Below are 27,946 nucleotides of genomic sequence, written 5' to 3' on the forward strand. Positions count from 1 at the left end.
AAGGGTTATCTCTGTGATTTTGAAAGAAAGAATAAGTACAAACGTACAATGAAAAACCTATTATAAAGACTATAAGACAGGTCTGAGCAGTTACCTTGCAGCCTAGTTTGGGTCCGTGCAGCAGGGCCGTGGAGACGCCTTGCTTTACGGCTGTCATGTGTCGCGTCCATACATGCGCGAGATTTGCCGCACTCTCCGGTGATTTGTTCAACCTTGTCGGAAAGATAAGTTTGTTTCAGAGAAGATTGTAGTTAGATTTTAAAAGACACATCACATCACTTTATGGACTTATGAATGAAATAAATATTATTCTTAACATTTTATAGAAATATATATCTGAAAAACGTCGGGCCGCTAAACTCGGCCAGCAACAAGGCATATGTGTCTCTATGTAGAATTGTAGATAAACTCCACTGGGAAGAATCTCCACACCATTGGGGAGTCCTATAAAACAGGAACAACAACATCATCCAAAAAAACAACCCTAAAACTCTCACCTCAAAACCTTATCCGCCGGTACTCCTTTAACCGTTTTGGCTGACATGGTGACATTGACCATCTGCTTCTGGCTGCCGATCTTCCGCTCCAGCACGAAGTTCCTCTGGGCGGCGCCCAGCAGCGTCTCCCGGTACGCTATCTGGAGAGGACCCAGCTCCACGTCGATCTTGTACTCTCTGATTATACGCTCTTTGATTATCTCTAGGTGCAGCTCGCCCATACCTAAAATATTGCAGACTTGCTGTAGTATTACCATAAGTTTAAAGTATGTGTAAATTAAGTTGAATACGGTTTTTAAAAGAGGTACAGTATGAGGTATTTGACAGCCCTAAACATGAAATTGTATTGCAAACGTTTAAAGAGAACGATTTGTAAGAAATCTGAGGTTAAATTCATGCATTCCAAGAAATATTCAATTATTTCTTTTTCATCTTCACCTACAACCCCACAGCACAATCTGTCCGGACTCGCCGTCGCCAACCCTGAGGCCGGGGTCCTCTCGACTTAGCTCGGCCAGGGCTGCCCCCAGCGGGGTCTGGAACGCCACGCTCGGCGTGTCTATGGTGCAGGGAAACATCTTCAACCTCTATAACTCACCAGCTAGTACGATCTGTCCAGACTCGTCATCGTTGACAACCCTGAGGCTGGGGTCCTCTCGACTCAGCTCGGCCAGGGCTGTCTCCAGCGGGGTCTGGAACGCCACGCTCGGGGGCTCGATGGTGCACAGGAACACGGGCTCCGGGACGCGCGCGCCTGCGGAGAGGAATCTGGTTAGGAGAGGGGAATAGATGTGTGGGTATGTAGACTGGAAGGAAGAACATGTTTTTAAATAAGAGCACCCTGCATACTTAAATTACACATAAATGATTAAATACAATAATATGATGTACGCAGTAAGGATTAACACTCAATCTATATATACTTAGTTTGCTATACACTGATAAAATCGTTCATAGAAAGTAAATACATAGAAAAAATGGTTAGACACAATACACAATAGGAAACCAATATAAGAGAAAAATATAAACATGAAAATTACATGACAGTATAATAAATCCAGTAAAGTTTAGTATACACGGTCAATAGGCATTGAACCCTAGTATCGCGGAGGTAATCCTGGGAGTTCTTCATACGCCTGATGGATAAAGCAAGTAGCGAGGATGTCAATCGTTGGGGGTTTCCTCTCAAAGATTGACATCCGCGACACCCACTCTGGAGGAGCTTCAGTCTTCTTTATTTTCTATAGCCAACGGTCGCCCACTGCCACGGTCAGATCAAATATAGGTGTTGCTTGTAGACACTGGTTCTTCAACAGCCTCTTTGAATTCCTATTGCCCAATGTTCGGGGACTACTGACACGCCCGACACGACAATATTCATTACGATTTCAGCCAGGTGTAACACTTGTATAATTTAAGCGGGTACCCACCCTGCCCTATGCCTACCACTATAGGGGCGGGTGAGCGTCCACTTAAAGTATTCTAAAACCTAACCCTGAACCCGGGACTTCTCTCTTCATTAGCTGCATGACAGTGCATGCCCCGAGCAGCGGATACTATAAACACATTGGTGCAAATGGAACTGTCCAATGAGCACAAAATCCGGTTCGGGGTCACCCATACTTCCACGACGCTGAAGACTCCTCATTTGTCTTCTACAGGAGATCAGCTACCTTACCACCACGACACATTAGCAGTGAAAAATCCTTGGAATGAATGCTTCATTTCTAGGATTGTTAACTGGTAATGTGTCGTGGTTCTTTTTCTGTAAAATCTATGGATCTGAAAAGTGTTTAACAGATTTATAAGCAATCGGTGGTGGCGGTACTGGTAGCAAAAGGGCGGAGTCGTGTCCATATCAACGTGAGATTGAATGAGATCTAGAGTGATGCTGCTGAATTTCGTAGTTGAAATTCTATGAATTTCAGGAGCATCACTAAAGAACTATTTTTTCGTAGGTCTGTGTTGTATTTAATTGTTCTGCTAAAAAATGGCGGACACATAAAATTTCATTTATTTAATCAATAAAAATACACAAACCTCTGTCCATCTTATTAATGGTTTTTTAACGTTCGCTTATGTCTGGTAAGTAAAATTGGTTTTCGTTTGCAGTCATCAAATATGTATGGGATTTCGAATGTCTAAAAACCATTAATAAGATGCACAGAGTATAACATGGTATAACCTTACAATAGTAATTAGTTTATTCAAAGGGCATTTGATCTTTTTTGATTTTTGCCTGACATACGGTGTACGGTCAGGTGCAAAGAAACCTGCCCCCCCCCCTCATACTAACAATGCTTCTGAGGGGGGTCAGGTTTATCTGCACCTTACTGTACCTGCACACGAGACTTGGCGGAGAGCCTGGATCTTGCTGGAGTGGTGAGTACCTCGAGGTCGGATACTGTGTTTATTGGTGCCAGTGGGACGGACCAAGCAACACAGGGCCCGCCACGGAGCACCCACTGTTTCTTCTTCTGCCGTTTCTGTGTTCATCTCAGCGACCAGCTTCTGAACAGCGATGGAAAAAGTAGAAGAAGAATACCTACCTATTCCTCTTCTACTTTTACTATTGCATATTACTCCCATGTGGAGCTCAGGGCTACATAAGTTCTTCTCCAAGCTCCTGTATCCTGCGTAGTCAGCAGTGTAGCAGCTTGTAGTATTGTTCTCCACGCTTCTGTATCTTGCGTAGCCAGTGTAGTAGCTTGTAGTAGATAATACCAGTGCAGGTCTCGGGGTTCGAGACCTGCACTGGTGTTACCTACTTACAAAATACACTGGCACTTAACATTCTGTCATTCTAGGAGAAATACAAAATTAACACACTGTGAGGTCTAGTCATAATAAATAAGGAGTCAGCTTCTTCCAAACGGTTCTGTAGATTGGAGATTGCTTCGCTGTTTATTGTCATCCTTGTCGTTGTCAACCGATGAGAGTGCAACGGGAGAGTTGATTCATGAAATCCTCTCTAAGAGAATGTTTAAAGAGCTCCTCATGAACTCCTCTCTAAGAAAGGGTTTCAAAAGTTTCTCTCTTAAAAGAGAGAGGGTGACATGAATCGAACGTCTCCCGTCGCTTGCTAACGATGGAAAACTGCCGATCCTGTCTATACCTAGAGGAACACCTTGGAAGGATGTAGGTAATATATTATAAATAGGGTGTTAAACGGTGACAAAAACTATCTACATAGTATTCACAGACCCGCTAGATCCAGCCCATTGATGAGGAGCCACGGCCCAGAGCACGAGGCCAGAGTCAGATTGCCGTTTTTCCGGTGGACATGAAATCTGGTTCTAACCTGAGCTGTAGGCCGGGCCGGCTGTAGCTATCGTGGTAGAGGGGAAAAAAAATGTTGTTAATGCTCTTTCACGTGAGTTTACAGTCAGATTACATTTTACAAGTGAGTTTTTTTTATTACCCTGAGACTCTGATGGGAACTCTAGCTCACGAAAAACGAAGTTACGGAGCGCTGTTGGCTGCGCTTACCACGACTCTGTCTTGTTGCAATTAAATGAACCGATTACGTAATAACAGCTCTCGTTACTTCGTTTTTTGTAGAGCCACAGTAACCCTGTTTCTTCTTCTTGTTAATTCTTGCTGGGTCGAGCGGTGAATGCCTCGAGGTCGGATACTGTGTTTATTGGTGCCAGTGGGACGGACCAAGCAACACAGGGCCCGCCCCGAAGCACTCATGGGTTCCTCTTCTGACTTCGGTGTGAGCTGTGGCTTCTTGCTATGTATCTGTGGGATAAAGAATCTCCAAGTTAGTTCAATACAAATCGACCGAACGAACAAATTGATTGGTGTCAACCTCAATATTTTACTATGAAGAAGAACACAGTCTCAATCGTTCGTTCGTTCGTCTAAATGAGTTCACGGTACAATTCCCGAATACTTTTTAAAACAATGAACAGACACTTTTGAATGAATTTAACACACAACAGACAAAACAATTATCGGTATAGAGTTATCTTGAGATTTGCATTGTCATGTGCGAATACGGTCTTCATATGCTGTGCGTTATCTTCAGACGGAGTTGACGTGTAGATCTGTAATCAAGTGCCACAAGGAGGAGTCGCTGCTGTGGTGACGACACCAACCACGGCCCGACCAGCCTTGAGGTCACTCAGACTACCACTATAAGCATGTCTGTCTCGCTCGTGTCCAGGAATTTGGGTTATGATAGGAAAAAGAGCTGCAAAATACACGATTATCCGAATAAATACTAGCATAAAATAAACACAAAAAACATGTCAATTATTGTAGCAGTACGAAATATTATGAGTTCTGAAATGTATATTTTTTCAAATTACCACCATAGCATAACAATAATATCCATTACATCATAGTACCTAAATAAATATTAAGTAGTAAAAACATGTTTAAATGTATGTCAGCCACATAGTTTCTTGGGGAAACTAAATACATACTATCTTAATACCTGAAATACACATTAAAGTTTAAACCCGAGGTTCAATCCTAGTAAGTAGTTAGTGATATTATTACTCAAATAGAGAATATAGAGAAAGAAAGATATAAAGTGGGTTAAATAACAGCGTATGGTTACATAATATAAATATAGCAAGGACGCTAAAAGTCGATGATTTGTCGGTAAACCCCAAGAAGCTGTTGATATCAACAATGAAGCTTGCGCAGCTAACATCAAATACAATACAAGTAATTTGAAATATGTATAAGTATAACAAAGGACTATATATATATTATCTTTGTTGTTGACATCTGTAGGTTTCTCTTATTGCCACCCCTAAGGGCCGAATCACATCGGAATAGCAGAGGCTGGCAGCAAAACGCGAGGAGGACAACATCTGTTATTCCGGTGTGATTCGGCCGTAAGGAAGAAATGCAAGTATTGTGACTGTAATTTTCTGTCTCTTTCCTTCTCTTGAATGGTGTCACTTGTTAGTGAGGTTACATTTTCTTTCCTTACTTTAAAAACCTGCAGGCGCTATAATTATGTATAATTGTATAGTGTACAGGCAAACAGGGGCATATTTTATTAGATCTATAACATTCATTAGATCTCAGGGCGGAACGGATGTAAGATTTTCCTTGCTCCCTAGTGTTGTGTATGCCGCCATGAGAATTGGCTCCATTGATAACCTAGGTGGCTGATCTATGGAGTAAATTTTCATGGACGTCGGTTCACCGGGACTATTGCTTACACTCTGGTAGGTTCACGGTAGGCTTGTGTGTATAGAACAGCTGAAATTGCTCCAAATGCCATGACGTGACATATGGAGCAACAACAGTAGATTTGTCCATCATTTGTAAACATGTTGTAGCCTACAGCTTCTTTACATTGGCACTTTTGTCATCTTCAAGTATGTCGAGTGGAGAATGCCTCAAGGTCGGATACTGTGTTTATTGGTGCCAGTGGGACGGACCAAGGAACACAGGGTCCGCCACGAGGTACTCATTGGTTCTTCTTCTGCCTTCGGTATCTTCTTTAGAATCATGAGAATGTAAGATGTCTGAATTATCAAATCCCGTGACAAGATTTTCGAGTGACAATAAGTCGTCCGTACTAACCGTGGGAGGTATAAGGCTATTAAGAATAATGCTTGATAAACAAAAAAGTGCAGAAAATTTACTTACCAATTCCGAGGAGTATATCAGCCTTCTCACTGTCGTCTGGCTGCTCGTCCAAAGCGTTCAGTCTTTGTCTGGCACTCGGCAGGATCAGACGTTCCAAGTCTTCCTGTTTGCTCAGCCGGGCGGTGAGTCTGGTCTTAGCCTTGTTGGCAGCAGTCTGATTAGAAGTGACTAAGTCCCTTGTCATTGTTACCTGATAACAGATAACATAAATGTTACCGATGCCGCTAGGAGTCGTAAAAATAGTGAAAATCATTGGAAACTGGAATAATGCTACTGGCAGCGGTATGGAAAAAATGGGTAACAAATGTAACAATTACCTTGAGTCCACTAACAACCGCAATGTTACCGGCAGTCACCTTCTCGACCGGCTTGTACTCATCAGCTAAAGCTACGTACAATATACCCGTCTGCAAAAAAGGTCAGTTATAACCTATTAGCCAAATCGAAATCTAACTTAAGTATTAATTTTATGTTTCTGTTGATGTGTTCGAAATAATACCTGTTCACTTTGATCTTGGACGAGGTTATAAATTTTTTGCCCTTTACTTATTTCGCCACTGTAAAGTCTTAGGAAAGTCAACACGCCTCTTTGGTCGTCGTGTTGGACTTTGAACGCTCTGGCTGATAGATCTTTGTCAAAACACCTGTAAAGCTCATTGCATTGATCTGGCGAAGGAAGGTAGTCTACGACAGCGTCCATAAGAGTTTGTACACCAATATTTTTGTAAGATGACCCGCACACGATCGGGAAACCTTTCATATCGATAGTGCAGCGGCGTATAGCTGCAGTTATGTCTTTACTTTGTATATTGTCTAAGGATTCCTCCTGTATGATGATGTCTGCCAGATTATCGTCTATACTTGAAAGTGTGTCCACAAGGTGTCTGTGTCCAGTCATAGTGTTTTCCCAGACATGGCCATCTTCCTTCTCTGTAAGTTTTCGTCGCGTATATTTTTGACCCCGCCCCTGCGTCCAGATTATTTCCTCCAAGTTCAACAAGTCAAGTAGACCTAAAAATATACATTCATTCTAGAGATCTGTTAAGCATTATAGATAGATAGATATAGTAAAGTTTCTTGCAATTTTGGTGTTACAAACTTACCTATTAACTTTCCTTCATGTCTAACAGGTGTATGTAGAAGCAATGGTGTTGCGTCCAGTTTTTCTTCTATTGATTTGACACAAGCTACTTCGTCTGCATCAGATCGGTCCATTTTGTTCAGGTACAACAGACGAGGCACTCTGTATCCGGCTGCCTGTCGCCAGACTGTCAGTGTTTGAGCTTCAACACCTACACGAAGGGACATAGACAATAGACATACATAGTTGTAAACAAGCAAGAATGTGATTTGTATCCTATCCTATGTTGTTACAAAATACTTCAAAGTTTCACCATGGCTTACAGCAGAATGAGCAGAAGAATCCGTTTCTATTGCCGAAACTGCTTATGCTAGTAAGAAGCATATTATTATGTCCAGTAACAAACACTGATTTGCCGATGGTGATGAATACATCATCGAAGTAAACTTACCAGCCGAAGCATCAAGCACCACGACCGCACCATCTAGCACGGCGAGGCTCTGCTCCACCTCCATGGTGAAGTCGATGTGGCCGGGCGTGTCCACCAGGTTGATCTGACTGCTGCCCCACGGGAAGGACACCGCCGCCGCTGAAACAAACGGGTTGTTCAGTGAATGTAGAATGGAATTGAAAAGAAAGTCAGGTGATGTGAAGTTTTGAAACAATTTGCGTTAAAGTTTAGGAGAAAAGTTATTTGACAGGACAGGAAAGGGTGCAAGGAATCTTTGAAAAGGGCACTGCCATCTAGCAAGCGTTAGGGCAATTGCAAAGCTAAAAATTATATATAATTATATATATTAATTATATATTCGTAAGAAATATCGTCGTTATCAAAACCCAAGAGATAAATTTGAATACAACATTTTAAGGGAAAGGAGTCACAAATTATTAGATAGTGACTACAATAGATATAAAACGCAAATAGAGAAAGCTATTTCCTACAATCCTAAAACTTTTTGGAAGTTTATAAAAGACAAACGTAAAAATAAATCAACGCTCCCCTCTGAAATGAAAATGAACAACATCTCTGCCAACACGGGACCTGAAATCGCTAACTTATTTGCCGATCAATTTTCATCTATCTATAGAACCAGTAGTGCCAAAGATCAAAGTCCTCTCAACTATATATCACCAAACCCTGATAATAACTCAATATGCTTCAACCGCATCAGTTTTAGAGAGTCTGATTTATGTAAAAAAATCAAAATGCTTAATATTTATAAAGGCGCGGGTCCTGATGGTATACCACCTATTTTTATTAAACGTGGTGGATATTTGCTTGCCTTACCACTGGTCCTAATTATAAACCGCTCTCTTCTGGATGGAAAATTTCCAGATGAGTGGAAGAATGCAAGAATTGTTCCAATTTTTAAAAGCGGTAATGACGTAGAAGTTAAGAACTATCGCCCTATTTCTATTTTATCTTGTTTCTCTAAGCTCTTTGAATCCCTATTACTAGATGTTTTCTCTCCTCAGTTAAATAAAATATTGTCCGATTATCAGCATGGATTTATAAAAGGCCGCTCTGTACAAACTAATCTTGTTAACTTTATTACAGATGTATCATATGAAATTGATAAAGGCAAGGAGGTGGACGCCATCTATACTGACTTTTCCAAGGCCTTTGACATGGTAGACCACACATTACTAATTCATAAGTTAAAATCTGTCGGCTTTAGTGGAAATATACTGAGGTGGTTTGAGTCCTACCTATCAAACAGACCACAAATAGTGTCAGTGAACGGCTTCGACTCTAAACCTTATCATGCTAAAACGGGGGTTCCTCAAGGATCGCACTTAGGCCCTCTTTTATTCCTAATATTTATAAACGATCTTACCAATAACATTAAACATTGCCATTTCTCCTTTTTTGCTGACGATTTAAAAATTTATAAAACCGTGAACTCCATGACAGATGTCAAACTTATTCAAGAAGATCTAAATAATATTAAAGACTGGTGTGAGCACAACCATATGTCAATAAACGTTAGTAAATGCTACTTCATCAAATTTACAAAAAAGAAATGTCCTCTTTCATCTTCTTACACTATAGGCAATACTCAACTAACTGAAACAAGTCAAATAAGAGATCTCGGTGTTATCATTGACAGCAAACTCAGTTTCATTTATCATTATGATAATATTGTTAAAAAAGCAGCTCAAATGCTGGGGTTTCTAAAGAGAAATTCGAGGGACTTCCACAATAGCAAAACTAAAATACTTCTATACAACGCGCTAGTTCGCAGTCACCTGGAGTTCGCCAGCGCGGCGTGGAGCCCTCACTATACGGTGCACTCTCAGAGGATTGAAAGTATACAAAGGGCTTTCACCAGATACTTGGCATTCACTTCTACTGGGATAACGCACAGGAACACCTACGACCAGCGTCTAAACTTTTTCAACATGCACGCGCTGCGTGACCGCCGCATTCTACAGGATCTAGTATTTCTACACAAAATTATTTCAAACCAAATAAGCTGTATTCATCTTTCCGAAAAAATTCATCTATCAGTGCCATATAATCTTCCTAGAAAACCAATAAATAAAATCTTTCATATTAGTGCTTCTAAAACAAATACTGGTCTGCACGCTCCAATTAACAGAATTTGCCAGGAGTACAACGAAATTAGTACTAAGCTTCAGAACATAGATATCTTTAGTGACAGTCTACCGAAGTTCCAAAGTGGAATACTGCAACTATTTTCAGTTTAAGTTAAGTATAAATATAGTATGATATTAACTAGTACCTAATTTAATTTAACGGATTTGCAATATTTGTTATTTCTTTTAATTTGAATTTTTGTTTTTAAATTAACACTTTAATGTTGTTTTAATTTTTTTTAATTTTATTAATTTTTAAGGTTTGTTGATTAAAATGTTGTATACGCCTGTAACTGGCATATCGTATTAGATGTAAGACCTTCTTTCAATGTATCTTTTAAAACTGTAATAATATGTATGCTGTTGGTGTATCTACCTATAATAAATAAATAAATAAAAAAATAAACAGTTGTATTGATTTGCATGTTTGAGCATACGCTATGTGAAAATAGATTGGATTTTTTCATACATGACTTTTTAACAATCACTCTATTAAGAATATCACACTTGTAGCTATGAGAGAAAGGGGCGTCACAAAAGTAGGGCTGAATCCATTTCGCATCGGCTCTTGAGGCATCATTAACCAACCCAAACGGCATAATGTAAAGCAAATATATACAGTAGACCTTATAAGAAGATCAAAGTTGATAACTAGTTTACTCTAAGTTATCAAGTTGATCCTCCTTTAAGGTTCAAATCAGCTTTGATCACTGTAGCTCTTCCATGGTTCTTCTGTATGATGGATTGGCACTTATCACCAAAGACGCTGTTTCTTGGCGTTTCCCCTCAGGCACTGTGGAATACCATCAGATAAGCTCACTCATGGCACTCCGCAGCGCCAGACGGTATGTCCTCAAGTCTTCCATCCAAGGCATCAGAAGTGATCGAAGGGCATTATGTATAATATAAGTAACAGTCCAGTGTCCATTATAAAAAATTGTAGATTATTTATCTTATCTTATATTGCACAAAAGTAAAATAACAATTTAGGGATAAAAACAAGACAATTGGTTACTTAGCGCGATATGGCAAAAGGCATCTTGACAATTAGCAGTATTGTAAATGACCGTTGAGGCCGAGTTAACGAAGTCATTTCATACGCAACCTCTTTCTGCGCTATCACCTTAACCGGCCTAAAAAGGTTACCGAACAAGATAGCCCTTAAAGGAAGATCGATGTGGTAGCTCAGTATCCAAACGAAAAAGCAGAATAATTTTCACTGTACACGAGGTTGCCGTTATGTCAATACCAAATTCTGCAATGTTCTTCATCCGTAGCTCTTGCTTCTTGCTGTGCTCGACGTATTTATTCCTTCCAGCACTGCTGGATACCATGCGTGATCCCACAGACGATCTATTAGACGTCTGTGAGTGATCAAGATACCGCATGGTACCCAGCAGCGTCAGAGGATGTCTTCGTGTCTTCAAGTACTCTTCCATCCGATAGCACCAGAATAGTGATCAACAATCAGGTGCAAATACAAGACAGAAGATACGAGTGAAAGGCCAGAGTTTGCATAATAACACGGACTGAAGGGTGCAGCTATGCAACTCTGCTTCTTCTTACACCAACATGTACTCTCTCTGGATGTGTGTGAGTCTAATGTGCGTTGAAAAGTAAACTGTATTGATGAAGGATGAACATATATTATTTATGATTTAAATTTTATTTAAAATTTTATATTTAGATTAAATTTTAAAGACATGGTCTCGGTGGGCGGATTTTCTGTTAAAATCAAACGGAGAAAGACATTGACATATTATTATATATTACTGCGTAAGGACAGGCCAATCCACTCAAGAAAATGGCACCCGCGCGTTGGCCCTAAAATAGACATTTTAGGGCAAACGGTGCTCAGTCGACAGTTGTCTGTGACGGAGAGATGAGTCTTTGTTTCTTAAATAATATGCCTATTTTTGTTGTGAAAGGCTAAAAAACTATGATACGAAGGTCAAAAAAGAATATGGAATATCGTATCATCCTTAATTAATAAATAAACACATTTTAAAGCGATAATTTATTTTACTACCAAAGTCTACAATGGCCGCACGATGTAACCTTGTACGGACGTCCGCATGCAACTCACTCATATTATTATGTACCTACTATCCGGTGACGGTAAAATATGAACGCACGTACAAGGTTGCGTCGTCAGGATAAGTAGCTCGGCGCGGACATAGTTCCAACAAATTATGACAGATGGCAGTTATTTTGCTTGTATGAAGAAGGTTTGAGTAAAATGTTCTGAAGGGTGTATCCTTCCTTTTGAAATCATTGGAGAAAGATGGAAAATTGTGTCTTGAAAGTAGAAGGGGCAGTAAATCAGTTTGAACAAAGGCAAAAGTAAGCTATATCGATTTTATATTTACCGAGAGTCTATTGTCTTACATAGATTCCTGATTTATTGAAAATATCACTAGTAAAACCCGTACACAAAAAAGAAGACCAAACTATACTTAACCATTACAGACCCATAGCTATGTTACCTACCTTTTCAAAAGTTTATGAAAAAGCCATGTCAAATAGACTCTATCAATTTATAGAAAAATACCAAATCTTAGATGATTGCCAAAATGGCTTCAGACAATGTAGATCTACCACACTTGCAGTTTATAAATATATACAAAAAGCACTAACATACATAAACGATAAAAAATATGCTCTTGGAATACTACTGGACATGACAAAAGCATACGATAGAGTTTCATACAAAATCCTTCTGGAAAAACTCTATGACTCAGGTATTCGCGGCCCAACATATAAATGGTTTCAATCATATTTAGAAAACAGGAAACAAATTGTACAAATAGAACATTTCAACAAAACTACAAACGAAATTAAAGTAATAAAATCTCAGGAGATACAGCTTACACGTTCCATTCCACAAGGCAGCGTACTTGGTTGCGTATTGTTCCTCATTTACATCAACGATCTTCCCAAATGTTTAAATAGTCAGTCAGCAACATCTGTCCTATTCGCCGATGATGTATCTATCCTTATTGAATGTGATGAAAATGATCATCACGAAAACAAATTAAAAGCTTGTTTCGAGACAGTGGAGCATTGGTTAGAGGACCACAATTTAAACGTAAATTATAATAAAACTAAAATTATCCAATTTCGATCACACCAAAAACACCCATTAGATATTAAACTCCAAATAAAAAATAGTAACATAGAAGAAACAAATACATTTTGCTTACTCGGAATAAATATTGACACTCACCTAAACTGGAAAAACCACATCGAAAAAGTAAAATCTAAATTATCACAGTTTCTTTATGCTTTTTATGTAATAGAACGTACAACAGACACCCCTACGGCACTGTCGGCGTACTATGCGTACGCATACTCCTGCCTTAGATATGGAATCATGCTTTGGGGAAACAGCGTAGACGCAGACCAAGTTTTTATCATGCAGAAAAAAATTATCCGAATACTAGCTCACATAAAAAACCAGGAAAGCTGCAAACCATACTTCATAAAAATGAAAATTCTTACACTTCCTTGTCTATATATATATGATATTAGTATTTTTGTATTTAAGAACAAAGAAAAATTTCTCCAAACTAAAGACACACACAGCATAAACACCAGAAATAAAAATAAACTTTACCTTCCACCATCTAGAATAAAGATGTTAAATGAAAGTCCACATTACATGGCAGTAAAAATATTTAATAATCTACCTACAAATATAACATCAGAAACGAATATAAAAGTCTTTTGCAAAAGTCTCAAACATTATTTATTGGATAAATGCTTTTATTCCATTAAAGAATTTATGAACCTAAAAATTGCTCAGAAATATGATGTTCTGATCTAAATAAATACTTTGTTATTGTTAGGTTAGTTAATTATAAGCTTAATATTATTGATTTAAGAGTTATGAATAAGAACCTAGTATTATTGTGAAATTGGTTCCTACTAGCTTTAAGGGAATTTGCAGTGCCCACTATGGGTATCAAGTTGTAAGTACTATATTATTTTAAGATCATTAATGTACACTTGATGGCAATAAAATATTTGATTTGATTTGATTTGATAGAAAGAAAGTAATGTAAAGGGTAATAATGTAAATAATAATAATTTTTTTTTATTTAGATTTGTATTTGTAAAAATTAACCGAAACGAAAGCAATCAATCACACCAAAAATAATCGCGGTAAATCGTATAGGTTTTTTTTTTCGATAAAAACGAATAAACTGGTTAAATATCCGTAACGACACAAATTACACATTTATTTTATGAACTTTTGCAACAACTTTTTAGTCATGTGAAAAATGATACAGTCCAACTATAAAAAGTTATGACAAAAAGAGTGCGATTTTGCTAAGACTTTTTAACAGTATCAGTTATTTACTTATTATTTTAAAATAAAATACCGTTTGGGTATAGCTTTTTACAGGAATTTGTCCTTAAAAAAATAATACATGGATTAAATACGGCCTGTAACAATTAGATAGAATCCACTTCCGTTTTCAGGACTTTATAGTTTTACTGTAGATTAGATTGTAACAAAACGCGAGGAAAACCACCTGAAACTACACAGAGTAACCGGGTTGCATTCAGAAATAAATACGTTGGTACAGTACCTCAGAATAATAAACTATTATAATAATATAACTTATAAGAATAAGGGCGAATTCGTCCAAACATCATCTTACACGAGAATAACTATACCGGAATAAAATTTATACGCGAGTAAATATCTAGGATAAGTACATTTGCATTCTACCAAGTTATACCATGATTAATTGAATGAACGAAGAACGAAACTGTAATGCAACTAAAATAAAAATAGTTGCGTTTCAAAGCATGCAATAGAAATGACATGCCAACTTAGTTTGTATGGATTATAATAGTATGAAATTGTTTATGTTTTAATATTTTATTCGCTGTTGTTATTCTGAGAATTTGCCTATAAACTTACTTTTGTTTATGTTTTGACAGATGTGTTTATATGTCATTATGACGGTTTTCTAATCAGCTGATGTGCCGCCGCCATTACAAAATTACTCTCGGATAAGCTCGTTACACGGTCAATTTTGGCGGTATAACATTTTATTCTTGGGATAAGCTACTTATCTTGGTTTCGGGTTTGATAGAATGCAAAATCGGCTTACTCGCGAGTAACTGGTAGTTTACTCGTGAGTAAAAAGTTACTCGACGTTGGTCGAATCCACCCTAAAAATAAGAATAATATTTATTCAGAAAACTATAGGTAGTATTTTAAAAATAGGTCAAATCTTAATGCTAAAGGTAGGTGAAATACTGCTCTGAACTAGGAAATAACAGAGTTTTTCCTGTGTTTCAGATTATATAAAATATGTATAAAAGACAGGTTTATTTGGCCGAGTCAAAATTCGGGACAAGCCACCGCTCCGGGCTCGTCCCGAATTCTGACTGCCGCGCCAGAGACAAGAACGAACACAGGAGGAAAAGGGCGTCATGAGAGTAGAGGGGATAATGGGTAGGGGGGATGCGACGCATGCGCTCTGCGACGATTGGGTATGTGTGTGTACGCGAGAAAGAGAGATGGAGAGGAAAATGGCGTCATGAAATAGAAGCGATGATGGTTTCGAATATGAAGATGGCATTTGACGTAGTGCGCATGTCCAATATGGCGTATTAGCGTGAAAAATACAGAAAAAAAGGATAGAATTAATTCATAGTCATATTACATTAAACAAACATAGTAACGTAGGAATTTCGTCTGGTATTATGAACATAGAATACAAAATAGCTTGTTTGAGAAAAAATAATAAAGAATAGGTACATTCACTTATTATAATTTAAAAAAACAGACATAAAGAAATAAAATCGAAAGTAACATTAAATAAATAAAACAGCCAGACGTAAGAAACAAATCTGTAGCAAACAACGCCAAAGAACACAATAATTTATAATGACTTTTTTGTATGACTGAAATTTTAATAAATTGTTTCATATTCCAGAAAATATTTAAGAGCCTTTAATAAAAACCAACTGAAAATTATAGCGATCAATCACGCAAATAAAAATACATGCGGTAAAGCCGTATGTAACAAACAGCTCAAAAGTGACAGGCAAAAAGTTTTTTTATTTGTACGAACGTGGTACGCACAAAAAAAAAAATATCCTTGACATAAATAAGCCAATGGATGAACGTAAATATTTCACGAAAAGTTATTTTTTTTTATTCATATTTATTTCGGATGAAATCAAAATCAAATAAATGATGAATGTTAAAAAATTATAAACTACACTACCTAACGTAGTGTACGTACGTAGAACCTAGTCTACGTTCTGGTTTTCATTTGGCAGAGTCAAAATTCGGGACAAGCCACCGCTCCGGGCTTGTCCCGAATTCTGACTGCCGCAAGAACGAACACAAGAGGAAAAGGGCGTCATGAGAGTAGAGGGGGTAATGGGTAGGGGGGGGACGCGACGCATGCGCTCTGCGACGATTGGGTATGTGTGTGTACGCGAGAAAAAGAGGTGGAGAGGAAAATGGCGTCATGAAATAGAAGCGATGACGGTTGCGAATATGAAGATGGCATTTGTCGTACTGCGCATGTCCAATATGGCGTGTTCGTGTGTTAAATACAGAAAATTCTTCGGTGCTAATGGTTATCTGGATTCGGTCTTCCAAACCATACAAGAATATCGGCGGAGGTTTGGAGGGTTGTTTGGGTTTCATACCAACCAAATTTGGGACAGATTTAGCAGGTTGATTCACTTGTTGTGCATTTATAATTGAAATATATAAGGAACCATCAAAACAATATGTAGAAATTTAAAGTTGGGCAAAAAAAAGTATTGGAGCGTATTTTTTCGAAGTATGAAGAGTTTTTAGGTAAAACTTTTTTCACTTATTTGGTGTAATTTCACTGTGATTTTCAAAAATAACACTTTCTCAGGTGCCACTGGTGTTAATTTACACTTCACAATAGATTTTAGCCTCAAATTCACAATGTTTTGCATGAAACTAAAATTATTTCCTAGAGCATAGTTTATTCATAATTAGTCAATTATTTTTATTTCGGATTAAATCAAAATGAAATAGGTGATGAATTTAAAACAAATACAAATTACGCTACGTTACGTAGTGTACATACGTAGAACCTAGTCTACGTTCAGTTCAGGTTTTCATTTGGCCGAGTCAAAATTCGGGACAAGCCACCGCTCCGGGCTTGTCCCGAATTCTGACTGCCACGCCGGAGGCAAGAACGAACACAAGAGGAAAAGGGCGTCATGAGAGTAGAGGGGGTAATGGGTAGGGGGGACGCGAAGCATGCGCTGTGCGACAGTTGGGTATGTGTGTGTACGCGAGAAAGAGACGTGGAGAGGAAAATGGCGTCATGGAAATAGAAGCGGTGATGGTTGCAAATATGAAAGATGACGCGAAAAAAAAAACATTCTCCATAGTAAAAAGTCACGTGACCAACAAAGTTTCTATGGAAAATGTTTTTTTTTCGCGAATTTTGAAATTCTGATTTCAGTTTTGGGCTTAGATATACCATGCTGCACATGTAGGTTTCGGCTTAGTATACCCTTTTTGCAGCACACTGTATATGTATTGGAAGAAAGACAAATATTTTTATTTATCTCAATAACACACACGAAAATGTAAATAAACAAAAACTAATAACACTTGGTGACAAAAAGGGGCTGCACCTACAGCTGCAGGGCAGCAACGCAACGCTGTTTTTCAGCCTGTCCCTGTGCATGAACTTACATTAAACATAATTATTAATAAGCTATTTATTCCTGTTATTAAAGTTCATAAAACATAATTCACATTCTAAATCCAACATCAATTATCAAATTATATAAAGTAAATATATTGCATCAATTAATTCAAATATTTGACGACCGAATGGCGTAATGGTTAGTGACCCTGACTACTGAGCCGATGGTCCCGGGTTCGATTCCCGGCTGGGCAGATATTTGTTTAAACACAGATATTTGTTCTCGGGTCTTGGATGTGCCCGTAAAATGGCAATAGGCCCGCCCCCTATTACATTGGGACTAACATACACTCTGGCGAAAAGTGGGTGCAGCAATGCACCTCTGCCTTCTCTGAAAGGGAGTACAAGGCGTGAGTGTGTATGTGTGTGTTTTTTTATTAAAGTTTATAAAACTTCATTCACATCCTAAAACCAACATCAATTATCAAATTATATAAAACACAGTATATATTGAAAATAGTGAGTAAATATGTAGCATCAATTAATTAAAATAATAAATTCATAAATGAACTAAAGTTCATATTCTAAAACAAACATCTATAAAAAACTATATTTGTATATATCGTGTATTTGTACTGTTATTTTAACACTAACATAGCATAAGCAAACTAACAAAATATGGATCTTGGTGTGAAATAAATGATTTAATAATAATAAAAAATATATATAAATAGCATCAATTTAATAATTAAATATATTTTTTTTAAAACTATAAAAACGAACTAAAAATTACAACGATCAATCACGCAAATAAATACGTGCCCGAAAGCCGTATGTAGGTAACAAACAGCTCAATAGACAAAGTCAAAAAGTTTTTTTTACAAAGAAGTTACGAACAAAAAAAATTAACCTACAAATATTTAAGTTCATGGATGAACGTAAATATTTTACAAAAAGACAAAGTCAAAAAGTTCTATTCATCTATTCTATTCTTTTCTCTGTGGGGGTGTAGGTACCTGCACCTGGCTCTTTCGAGTGGAACCTTTGTGCATATCCCCAAGGTCTATACTGCCTTCCTAAACTTAGCCCATTTCCCACCACGCTGACTACTGCGGGTTGGTGGGTTGAACTTAAATAGTTTTATCCATAATTATTTTTATTTCGGATGAAATCAAAATGAAATAGTTGATGAATGTAAAAAAATACAAACTTCACTACGTAACGTAGTGTACGTACGTAGAACCTAGTCTACGTTCTGTTTTCATTTTTGGCCGAGTCAAAATTCGGGACAAGCCACCGCTCCGGGCTTGTCCCGAATTCTGACTGCCGCGCCAGAGACAAGAACGTACGCAAGAGGAAAAGGGCGTCATGAGAGTAGAGGGGGTAATGGGTAGGGGGGACTCAACGCATGCGCTCTGCGGCGGTTGGCTATTTGTGTGTACGCGAGAAAAAGAGGTGGAGAGGAAAATGGCGTCATGAAATAGAAGCGATGACGGTTGCGAATATGAAGATAGCATTCGTCGTAGTGCGCATGTCCAATATGGCTTATTGGTGTAAAAATTCAGAAAAAGCGATATAATAAATGTATTACTATTACATTAAAACAGACATAAAGATACACAAGCGAAAGAACACTAAATAAATAAAATAGCCAGGCGTAAGCAAAAAAAAAACTCTAGCAATCAAAGAAAAATAAAAAATTCATTTATAATGACTTTATTTCAGCACTGAAGTTTTTGTGAATTGTTTAATGTTTTATTTTTAAACATTAATAAAACATAACCAAAAACTTAAGCGATCAAACAAGCAAATTAATACATGCGGAAAACCCGTAAGTAACAAACAGGTCATAACTCAAAGTCAAAAGGTACATCCAACGAAAAAGAATGATCTACGTAAATATTTTAAGAAAAGTCAAATCAAAAAGTTGTTTTTAACATTATTCATTTATATATTTTTTACCTATTTCAGATGAAATATCCATAGCAAGTTTAAGATGAATGTAAAAAAATACAAACTGCACTACGTAACTTAGTGTACGTACGTACGTAGAACCTAGTCTACTTTCTGGTTTTGATTTGGCAGAGTCAAAATTCGGGACAAGCCACCGCTCCGGGCTTGTCCCGAATTCTGACTGCCGCGCCAGAGACAAAAACGAACACAAGAGGAAAAGGGAGTCAAGAGAGTAGAGGGGGTAATGGGTAGGGGGGATGCGACGCATGCGCTCTGCGGCGATTGGGTATGTGTGTGTACGCGAGAGAGAGAGCGGTGGAGAGGAAAATGGCGTCATGAAAATAGAAGCGGTGATGGTTGCGAATATGAAGGATGACCTCAGTCGTACTGCGCATTTTCAATATGGCGTGTTTTGAATACAGAAAAAATATATAAATTCAGTCACATTATACTTACAAGCAAAAAGAACCAAAGTGATCAAATAAATAAAACAGCCGGGCATAAGCAATACAATACAGAGATGTAATAAAGTAACACAATCGAAAGTAAAAACAAATAAATCATTCAACGACAAAGAACAAAATAATTTATAATTACTTTATTGTATGATTTACGTGTCTGAAACTTAAATAAAGTGTTTCATATTCCAAAAAATATTTAAAAGTCTTTAATAAAAACCAACTGAAAATTATAGAGATCAATCACGCAAATAAATACATGCGGTAAAGCCGTATGTAACAAACATCTCAAACGTAAAAGTCAAAAAGTTTTAAGTTTTAAAAAAAATATGAATCTTTGCAATAAATAAGTCAATGGATGAACGTTAATATTTTAGGAAAAGTATATAAAAGTTTTATTCATAATTGTTCAATTATTTTTATTTCGGATGAAATCAAAATGAAAAACATGATGAATGTAAAAAAATTACAAACTACACTACGTAACGTAGTGTACGTACGTAGAACCTAGTCTACGTTCTGGTTTTCATTTGGCCGAGTCAAAATTCGGGACAAGCCACCGCTCCGGGCTTGTCCCGAATTCTGACTGCCGCGCCAGAGACAAGAACGAACACAAGAGGATAAGGGCGTCATGAGAGTAGAGGGGGTAATGGGTAGAGGGGATGCGACGCATGCGCTCTGCGACGGTTGGATATATGTGTGTACGCGAGAAAGAGAGGTGGAGAGGAAAATGGCGTTATGAAATAGAAGCGATGATGGTTGCGAATATGAAGAATATGAAGATGGCATTTGACGTAGTGCGTAGGGCATGCAATACCGCAATACCGGTATTGAGTAATACCGGGATCCCGGACAAAATCCACGCTTTTTCAATACCGGTATTGAAAGTTAATACCGGTATTGAAGTAATACCGGAATCGAACATTTTTTAGGCTATAAATCAAGCGATTAAGATATAGTTAGCCTTGTGCTCCTATATACTATGAAAGTGCACCTGTTTTCAACCGTTACATGCGGTTTTTGGCCTTTGGAAACCTATTTGTTGTCCATGCGTCCTAAAATTTTATCTCTAATAATCAATTCTCGTAAAAAACATTACATAATAGAGAATTTGATTGCTTTTTCTTGTTGTATTTTGCCCTATACGACCTTTAAACAAAATATATGCCATTTATAACAAGGAAGTCTAATACCGGTATTAATACCGGGATCCCGGTATTGAGTTCTAATACCGGAACTCAATACCGGTATTGAAAATATTACCGGTATTGCATGCCTTACTAGTGCGCATGTCAAGTATGGCGTATTAGTGTGAAAAATAGAATAAATATTTTGGATTTGTGTGTGTATTCGAGATACGAATATAAAGATGGCATCCGTAGCACTGCGCAGTTTTAGTGAAAAATACAGTTTTTTTAAGAATACATCCAGTTATTATCATTAAAACAGACATAAAAAAACACAATCGTAACGAATCAAAGGAAGGTATCAAATTAATGAAACAGCCAGACGTAAGAAATAAATCTAAAGAGGGGGTAAGTAATACGAGGTATAAAAACGAATGGTATAACATTCACAAGGTATACGCCCATATTATATAAATTTATTAAGTATAACGATCACTGTGCATAACAAACGAAAGACATAATTACTAAATACATAATTTCGTAAAGAATAACGTTCAAAAAGTATAATTTCAATTGATATAACGATTAAAATGCATAACGTTCATAATATATAACGTTTATAACATATAATCTACAAAGGATATAATTACCATAATGTATATGCACAAAAAGTTGTTTTTTTTATTCCCCATTCTATACTAGATTAATTAGATTGTCGTATCGTATTTTCATTATTATTGAGGTTATGTGGGGAGACGCTCCGCTCCGCTTCGCTGCGCTCCGCTTTGGTTTCGACGAACATGTGCACCTAACACGCTCTTCCTCGCTTTGCTCGTCGTCGCACCTATCTTTAGGTTTTGGTAGTAAGGGTTTTGACATCATTATTATTATTGCCGCTATGTGGGGAGACGCTCCGCTCCGCTTCGCTGCGCTCCGCTTTGGTTTCGACGAACATGTGCACCTAACACGCTCCTCCTCGCTTTGCTCGTCGTCGCACCTATCTTTAGGTTTTGGTACTAGGGGTTTTGACATTATTATTGCCGCTATGTGGGGAGACGCTCCGCTCCGCTTCGCTGCGCTCCGCTTTGGTTTCGACGAACATGTGCACCTAACACGCTCCTCCTCGCTTTGCTCGTCGTCGCACCTATGTTTAGGTTTTGGTAGTAAGGGTTTTGACATTATTATTATTATTGCCGCTATGTGGGGAGACGCTCCGCTCCGCTTCGCTGCGCTCCGCTTTGGTTTCGACGAACATGTGCACCTAACACGCTCCTCCTCGCTTTGCTCGTCGTCGCACCTATCTTTAGGTTTTGGTGCTAGGGGGTTTGACGGTGTTGGATAATTTAACACAGATTATATTATATGTTAGTTTTTTTTTATGAACTTTATACTAAATGATAGTATATATTTTAAAAGATATACGTAATGTATGTTATACGAATTGATATTAGTCCTCGTGAGTGTTAGTTATTTTGTTATTATATCAAATGTACGTTATACCAATTGAATCTTATACCTTATGAAAATATAGATTTTGTTGTTATACGTAACGTTCATTATATGTTGTGAACGTTATTAATGTGAAATTATACATTTCGTTTTTATACGTCGCAATACGCACCCCTAAAGAGGGCATCACTGCGCCGGTTCAAAATGGCTAGATTGTGTGAAAAATACAGAAAAAAATAAAGAATACATTCGGTTATTAACATTAAACCAGACATAAAGAAACACAATCGAAAGTAACATCAAATAAATAAAACAGCCAGATGTAAGAAATAAAAATAAATCTGTAGCAATCAAGGACAAAGAACAAAATAATTTATAATATGTCTGAAACTTTGATAAATTGTTTAATATTCCAGAAAAGCGCGGTGGTAACGTAATGGATAAGGCCTCGTCCTCTCAATCCAGAGGCCGTGGGTACAAATTCTGGCCAGTACCAATGAATTCTTTCAATTGTGTTTTCAATTAAGGAGTTTAAGTACAATAATACCACGTGCTCTTACGGTGATGGAAAACATCGTGAGGAAACCTGCACATATAGATTCTAGATGTGTATCCTAAGTGGATTGTACTTATTCCAAAACGGCGATATGGTTCGCAACCTATCACGTGAGTACAAATGTGCTGCGAAAAGTGGGTGGCTCGCTTGTTAGCCATCTCCGACTACCCCTTCGGAGATTACAGTCGTGAGTGCATATGTATATATGTATTCCAGGAAATATTAAAAAATCTTTAATAAAAACCAGATGAAAATTATAGCGATCAATCACGCAAATACACTCACGGGCAATGAAAAATGTTCCACTTATAAAATGCCGACACCAAACGACCCCAATTATTTCAAACGTTTAATTTAAAATTTGAACAAAATATTACCGTTTTTAGTTGATAATATCCTGATGTTCTGTTTAATGTACTTTAATGTTGCAGAAGGCGTTATTAAGCTGGCCTTTTCCGTTTAGTAGTATTTTGGTTCTTTTCTCAGTTGAACCATTTCATTGGCCGTGAGTGTAAATACATGCGGTAAAGCCGTTTGTAACAAACAGCTCAAAAGTCAAAGTCAAAAGGTTTTTTGTTTGTACGAACGTGGTACGAACAAACACAAAAAAACATGAACCTTGAAAAAAATAAGATAATTGAGTTCATCCAAGGTCTCTCTGGTCTCATCTGGCTCAGTAAATATTTTACGAAAAGTAAAAAAATATTCATCATTATTCAATCATTTTAATTTCGGATGAAATATCCATAACAAGTATAAGATGAATAAAAAAAAATATAACGTAGTGTACGTACGTATGTAGAACCCCTAGTCTACATTCAGGTTTACATTTGGCAGAGTCAAAATTCGGGACAAGCGACCGCTCCGGGCTTGTCCCGAATTCTGACTGCCGCGCCAGAGACAAAAACGAACACAAGAGGAAAAGGGAGTCATGAGAGTAGAGGGGGTAATGGGTAGGGGGGATGCGACGCATGCGCTCTGCGGCGATTGGGTATGTGTGTGTACGCGAGAGAGAGAGGTGGAGAGGAAAATGGCGTCATGAAAATAGAAGCGGTGATGGTTGCGAATATGAAGGAAGACCTCAGTCGTACTGCGCATTTTCAATATGGCGTGTTCGTGGCGTTTTTTCTGTATTCAAAATACAAAAAAAATATATAAATTCAGTCATATTATACTTACAATCAAAAAGAACCAAAGTGATCAAATAAATAAAATAGCCGGGCATAAGCAATACAATACATAAGAGATGTAATAAAGAAACACAATCGAAAGTAAAAACAAATAAATCAGTAGCATTCAACGACAAAGAACAAAATAATTTATAATTACTTTATTGTATGATTTGTATGTCTGAAACTTTAATAAAGTGTTTCATATATATCCAACAAATATTTAAAAGTCTTTAATAAAAACCAACTGAAAATTATAGAGATCAATCACGCAAATAAATACATGCGGTAAAGCCGTATGTAACAAACAGCTCAAAAGTAAAAGCCAAAAAGTTTTAAGTTTCAAAAAAATATGAAATAAATAAGTCAATGAGTGAACGTTAATATTTTAGGAAAAGTATATAAAAGTTTTATTCATAATTGTTCAATTATTTTCATTTCGGATGAAATCAAAATGAAAAACATGATGAATGTAAAAAAATTACAAACTACACTACGTAACGTAGTGTACGTACGTAGAACCTAGTCTACGTTCTGGTTTTCATTTGGCCGAGTCAAAATTCGGGACAAGCCACCGCTCCGGGCTTGTCCCGAATTCTGACTGCCGCGCCAGAGACAAGAACGAACACAAGAGGATAAGGGCGTCATGAGAGTAGAGGGGGTAATGGGTAGAGGGGATGCGACGCATGCGCTCTGCGACGGTTGGATATATGTGTGTACGCGAGAAAGAGATGTGGAGAGGAAAATGGCGTTATGAAATAGAAGCGATGATGGTTGCGAATATGAAGAATATGAAGATGGCATTTGACGTAGTGCGCATGTCAAGTATGGCGTATTAGTGTGAAAAATAGAATAAATATTTTGGATTTGTGTGTGTATTCGAGATACGAATATAAAGATGGCATCCGTAGCACTGCGCAGTTTTAGTGAAAAATACAGTTTTTTTAAGAATACATCCAGTTATTATCATTAAAACAGACATAAAAAAACACAATCGTAACGAATCAAAGGAAGGTATCAAATTAATGAAACAGCCAGACGTAAGAAATAAATCTAAAGAGGGCATCACTGCGCCGGTTCAAAATGGCTAGATTGTGTGAAAAATACAGAAAAAAATAAAGAATACATTCGGTTATTAACATTAAACCAGACATAAAGAAACACAATCGAAAGTAACATCAAATAAATAAAACAGCCAGATGTAAGAAATAAAAATAAATCTGTAGCAATCAAGGACAAAGAACAAAATAATTTATAATATGTCTGAAACTTTGATAAATTGTTTAATATTCCAGAAAAGCGCGGTGGTAACGTAATGGATAAGGCCTCGTCCTCTCAATCCAGAGGCCGTGGGTACAAATTCTGGCCAGTACCAATGAATTCTTTCAATTATGTTTTCAATTAAGGAGTTTAAGTACAATAATACCACGTGCTCTTACGGTGATGGAAAACATCGTGAGGAAACCTGCACATATAGATTCTAGATGTGTATCCTAAGTGGATTGTACTTATTCCAAAACGGCGATATGGTTCGCAACCTATCACGTGAGTACAAATGTGCTGCGAAAAGTGGGTGGCTCGCTTGTTAGCCATCTCCGACTACCCCTTCGGAGATTACAGTCGTGAGTGCATATGTATATATGTATTCCAGGAAATATTAAAAAATCTTTAATAAAAACCAGATGAAAATTATAGCGATCAATCACGCAAATACACTCACGGGCAATGAAAAAGTTCCACTTGTAAAATGCCGACACTAAACGACCCCAATTTTTTCAAACGTTTAATTTAAAATTTGAACAAAATATTACCGTTTTTAGTTGATTATATCCTGATGTTCTGTTTAATGTACTGCAATGTTGCAGAAGGCGTTATTAAGCTGGCCTTTTCCGTTAAGTAGTATTTTGGTTCTTTTCTCAGTTGAACCATTTCATTGGCCGTGAGTGTAAATACATGCGGTAAAGCCGTTTGTAACAAACAGCTCAAAAGTCGAAGTCAAAAGGTTTTTTGTTTGTACGAACGTGGTACGAAAAAACACAAAAAAACATGAACCTTGAAATAAATAAGATAATTGAGTTCATCCAAGGTCACTCTGGTCTCATCTGGCTCAGTAAATATTTTACGAAAAGTAAAAAAAAAAAAAAAAATATTCATCATTATTCAATCATTTTAATTTCGGATGAAATATCCATAACAAGTATAAGATGAATGAAAAAAAATATATAACGTAGTTTACGTACGTATGTAGAACCCCTAGTCTACATTCAGGTTTACATTTGGCAGAGTCAAAATTCGGGACAAGCGACCGCTCCGGGCTTGTCCCGAATTCTGACTGCCGCGCCAGAGACAAGAACGAACACAAGAGGATAAGGGCGTCATGAGAGTAGAGGGGGTAATGGGTAGGGGGGGACGCGACGCATGCGCTCTGCGACGGTTGGGTATGTGTGTGTACGCGAGAAAGAAAGGTGGAGAGGAAAATGCCGTCATGAAATAGTAGCGATGATGGTTGCAAACATGAAGATGGCATTCGACGTCGTGCGCATGTCCAATATGGCGTATTAGTGTGAAAATACAGAAAAAATAATAGAATAAATTCAGTCATATTACATTAAACAAACAAAGAAACGTAGGAATTTCGTCTGGAATTTAGAACATTGAATACAAAATAGATTGTTTGAGTCAAAAAAAAAAACAGTTATTATAATTAAAAAAACAGACATAAAGAAACAAAACCGAATGTAACATTAAAATAATAAAACGGCCAGACGTGAGAAATAAAATTGTAGCAATCAACAACAAAGAACAAAATAATATATAATGACTTTTTTGTATGATAGTAACTTTAATAAATTAATTCATATTCCAGAAAATATTTTAAAGTCTTTCATGAAAACCAACTGAAAATTATAGCGATCAATCACGCAAATAAATACATGCGGTGAAGCTGTATGTAACAAACAGCTCAAAAGTGAAAGTCAAAAAGTGTTTAGTTTGTACGAACGTGGTACGAACTAACTCAAAAAATATGACCTTGAAATAAATAAGTCCATGGATGAACGTTGAACGTAAATATTTTACGTAAAAACAAAGTTGAAAGTATTTATTTTCATCATTAATCAATTCATTTTTTTTATTTCGGTTGAAATATCCATAGCTAGTATAAGAAGAATGTAAAAAAATACAAACTACACTACGCAACGTAGTGTATGAACCTAGTCTACGTTCTGGTTTTCATTTGGCCGAGTCAAAATTCGGGACAAGCCACCGCTCCGGGCTCGTCCCGAATTCTGACTGCCGCGCCAGAGACAAGAACGAACACAAGAGGAAAAGGGCGTCATGAGAGTAGAGGGGGTAATGGGTAGGGGGGGACGCGACGCATGCGCTGTGCGACGATTGGGCATGTGTGTGTACGCGAGAAAGAGAGAGAGAGAGATGGAATGGAAAATGGCGTCATGAAAATAGAAACAATGATGCGAATATGAAGACGGCATCCGTCGAACTGCGCATGTTCAATATGGCGTAAAGTTTCAGAAACAAATTCAAAAAATGGCGTCACGAAAGAAGATGCCATGATGGATGCATCCTTTACAATGTTCCATGAGGAATATCTTAAATGAATAGTAGATACCATTGAAGGATTTAATAAAAAGAATCAATCTTGTCTGAGTGTGTTAATAAGAGAAATAATTATGCAATACTTTATTTGCACCAAGAACAAAAATTACATAAAAAACAAAACTTAAAAATAAAACAGTACAAAGAG

General features: G+C 37.3%; 1 protein-coding gene across 2 annotated transcripts in view; it reads right to left on the reverse strand.

The window, feature by feature from the left end:
* Positions 1 to 27,946, reverse strand: part of LOC105384239 (ribosome-releasing factor 2, mitochondrial) — a 40,840-nt gene that overhangs the window by 2,052 nt on the left and 10,842 nt on the right. For both annotated transcript variants that reach the window (XM_048630252.1, XM_048630253.1), the window contains 8 exons: positions 7,649 to 7,786; positions 7,220 to 7,408; positions 6,616 to 7,127; positions 6,434 to 6,523; positions 6,117 to 6,306; positions 1,096 to 1,251; positions 498 to 720; positions 95 to 212 (listed from right to left, as the gene is read on the reverse strand). In XM_048630252.1, the coding sequence (XP_048486209.1) occupies positions 95 to 212; positions 498 to 720; positions 1,096 to 1,251; positions 6,117 to 6,306; positions 6,434 to 6,523; positions 6,616 to 7,127; positions 7,220 to 7,408; positions 7,649 to 7,786 (1,616 nt within the window). The remainder of the gene's footprint in view (positions 1 to 94; positions 213 to 497; positions 721 to 1,095; positions 1,252 to 6,116; positions 6,307 to 6,433; positions 6,524 to 6,615; positions 7,128 to 7,219; positions 7,409 to 7,648; positions 7,787 to 27,946) is intronic.

Source organism: Plutella xylostella, chromosome 25, assembly GCF_932276165.1.
Source record: "Plutella xylostella chromosome 25, ilPluXylo3.1, whole genome shotgun sequence".
NCBI classification, from domain to species: Eukaryota; Metazoa; Arthropoda; class Insecta; order Lepidoptera; family Plutellidae; genus Plutella; species Plutella xylostella.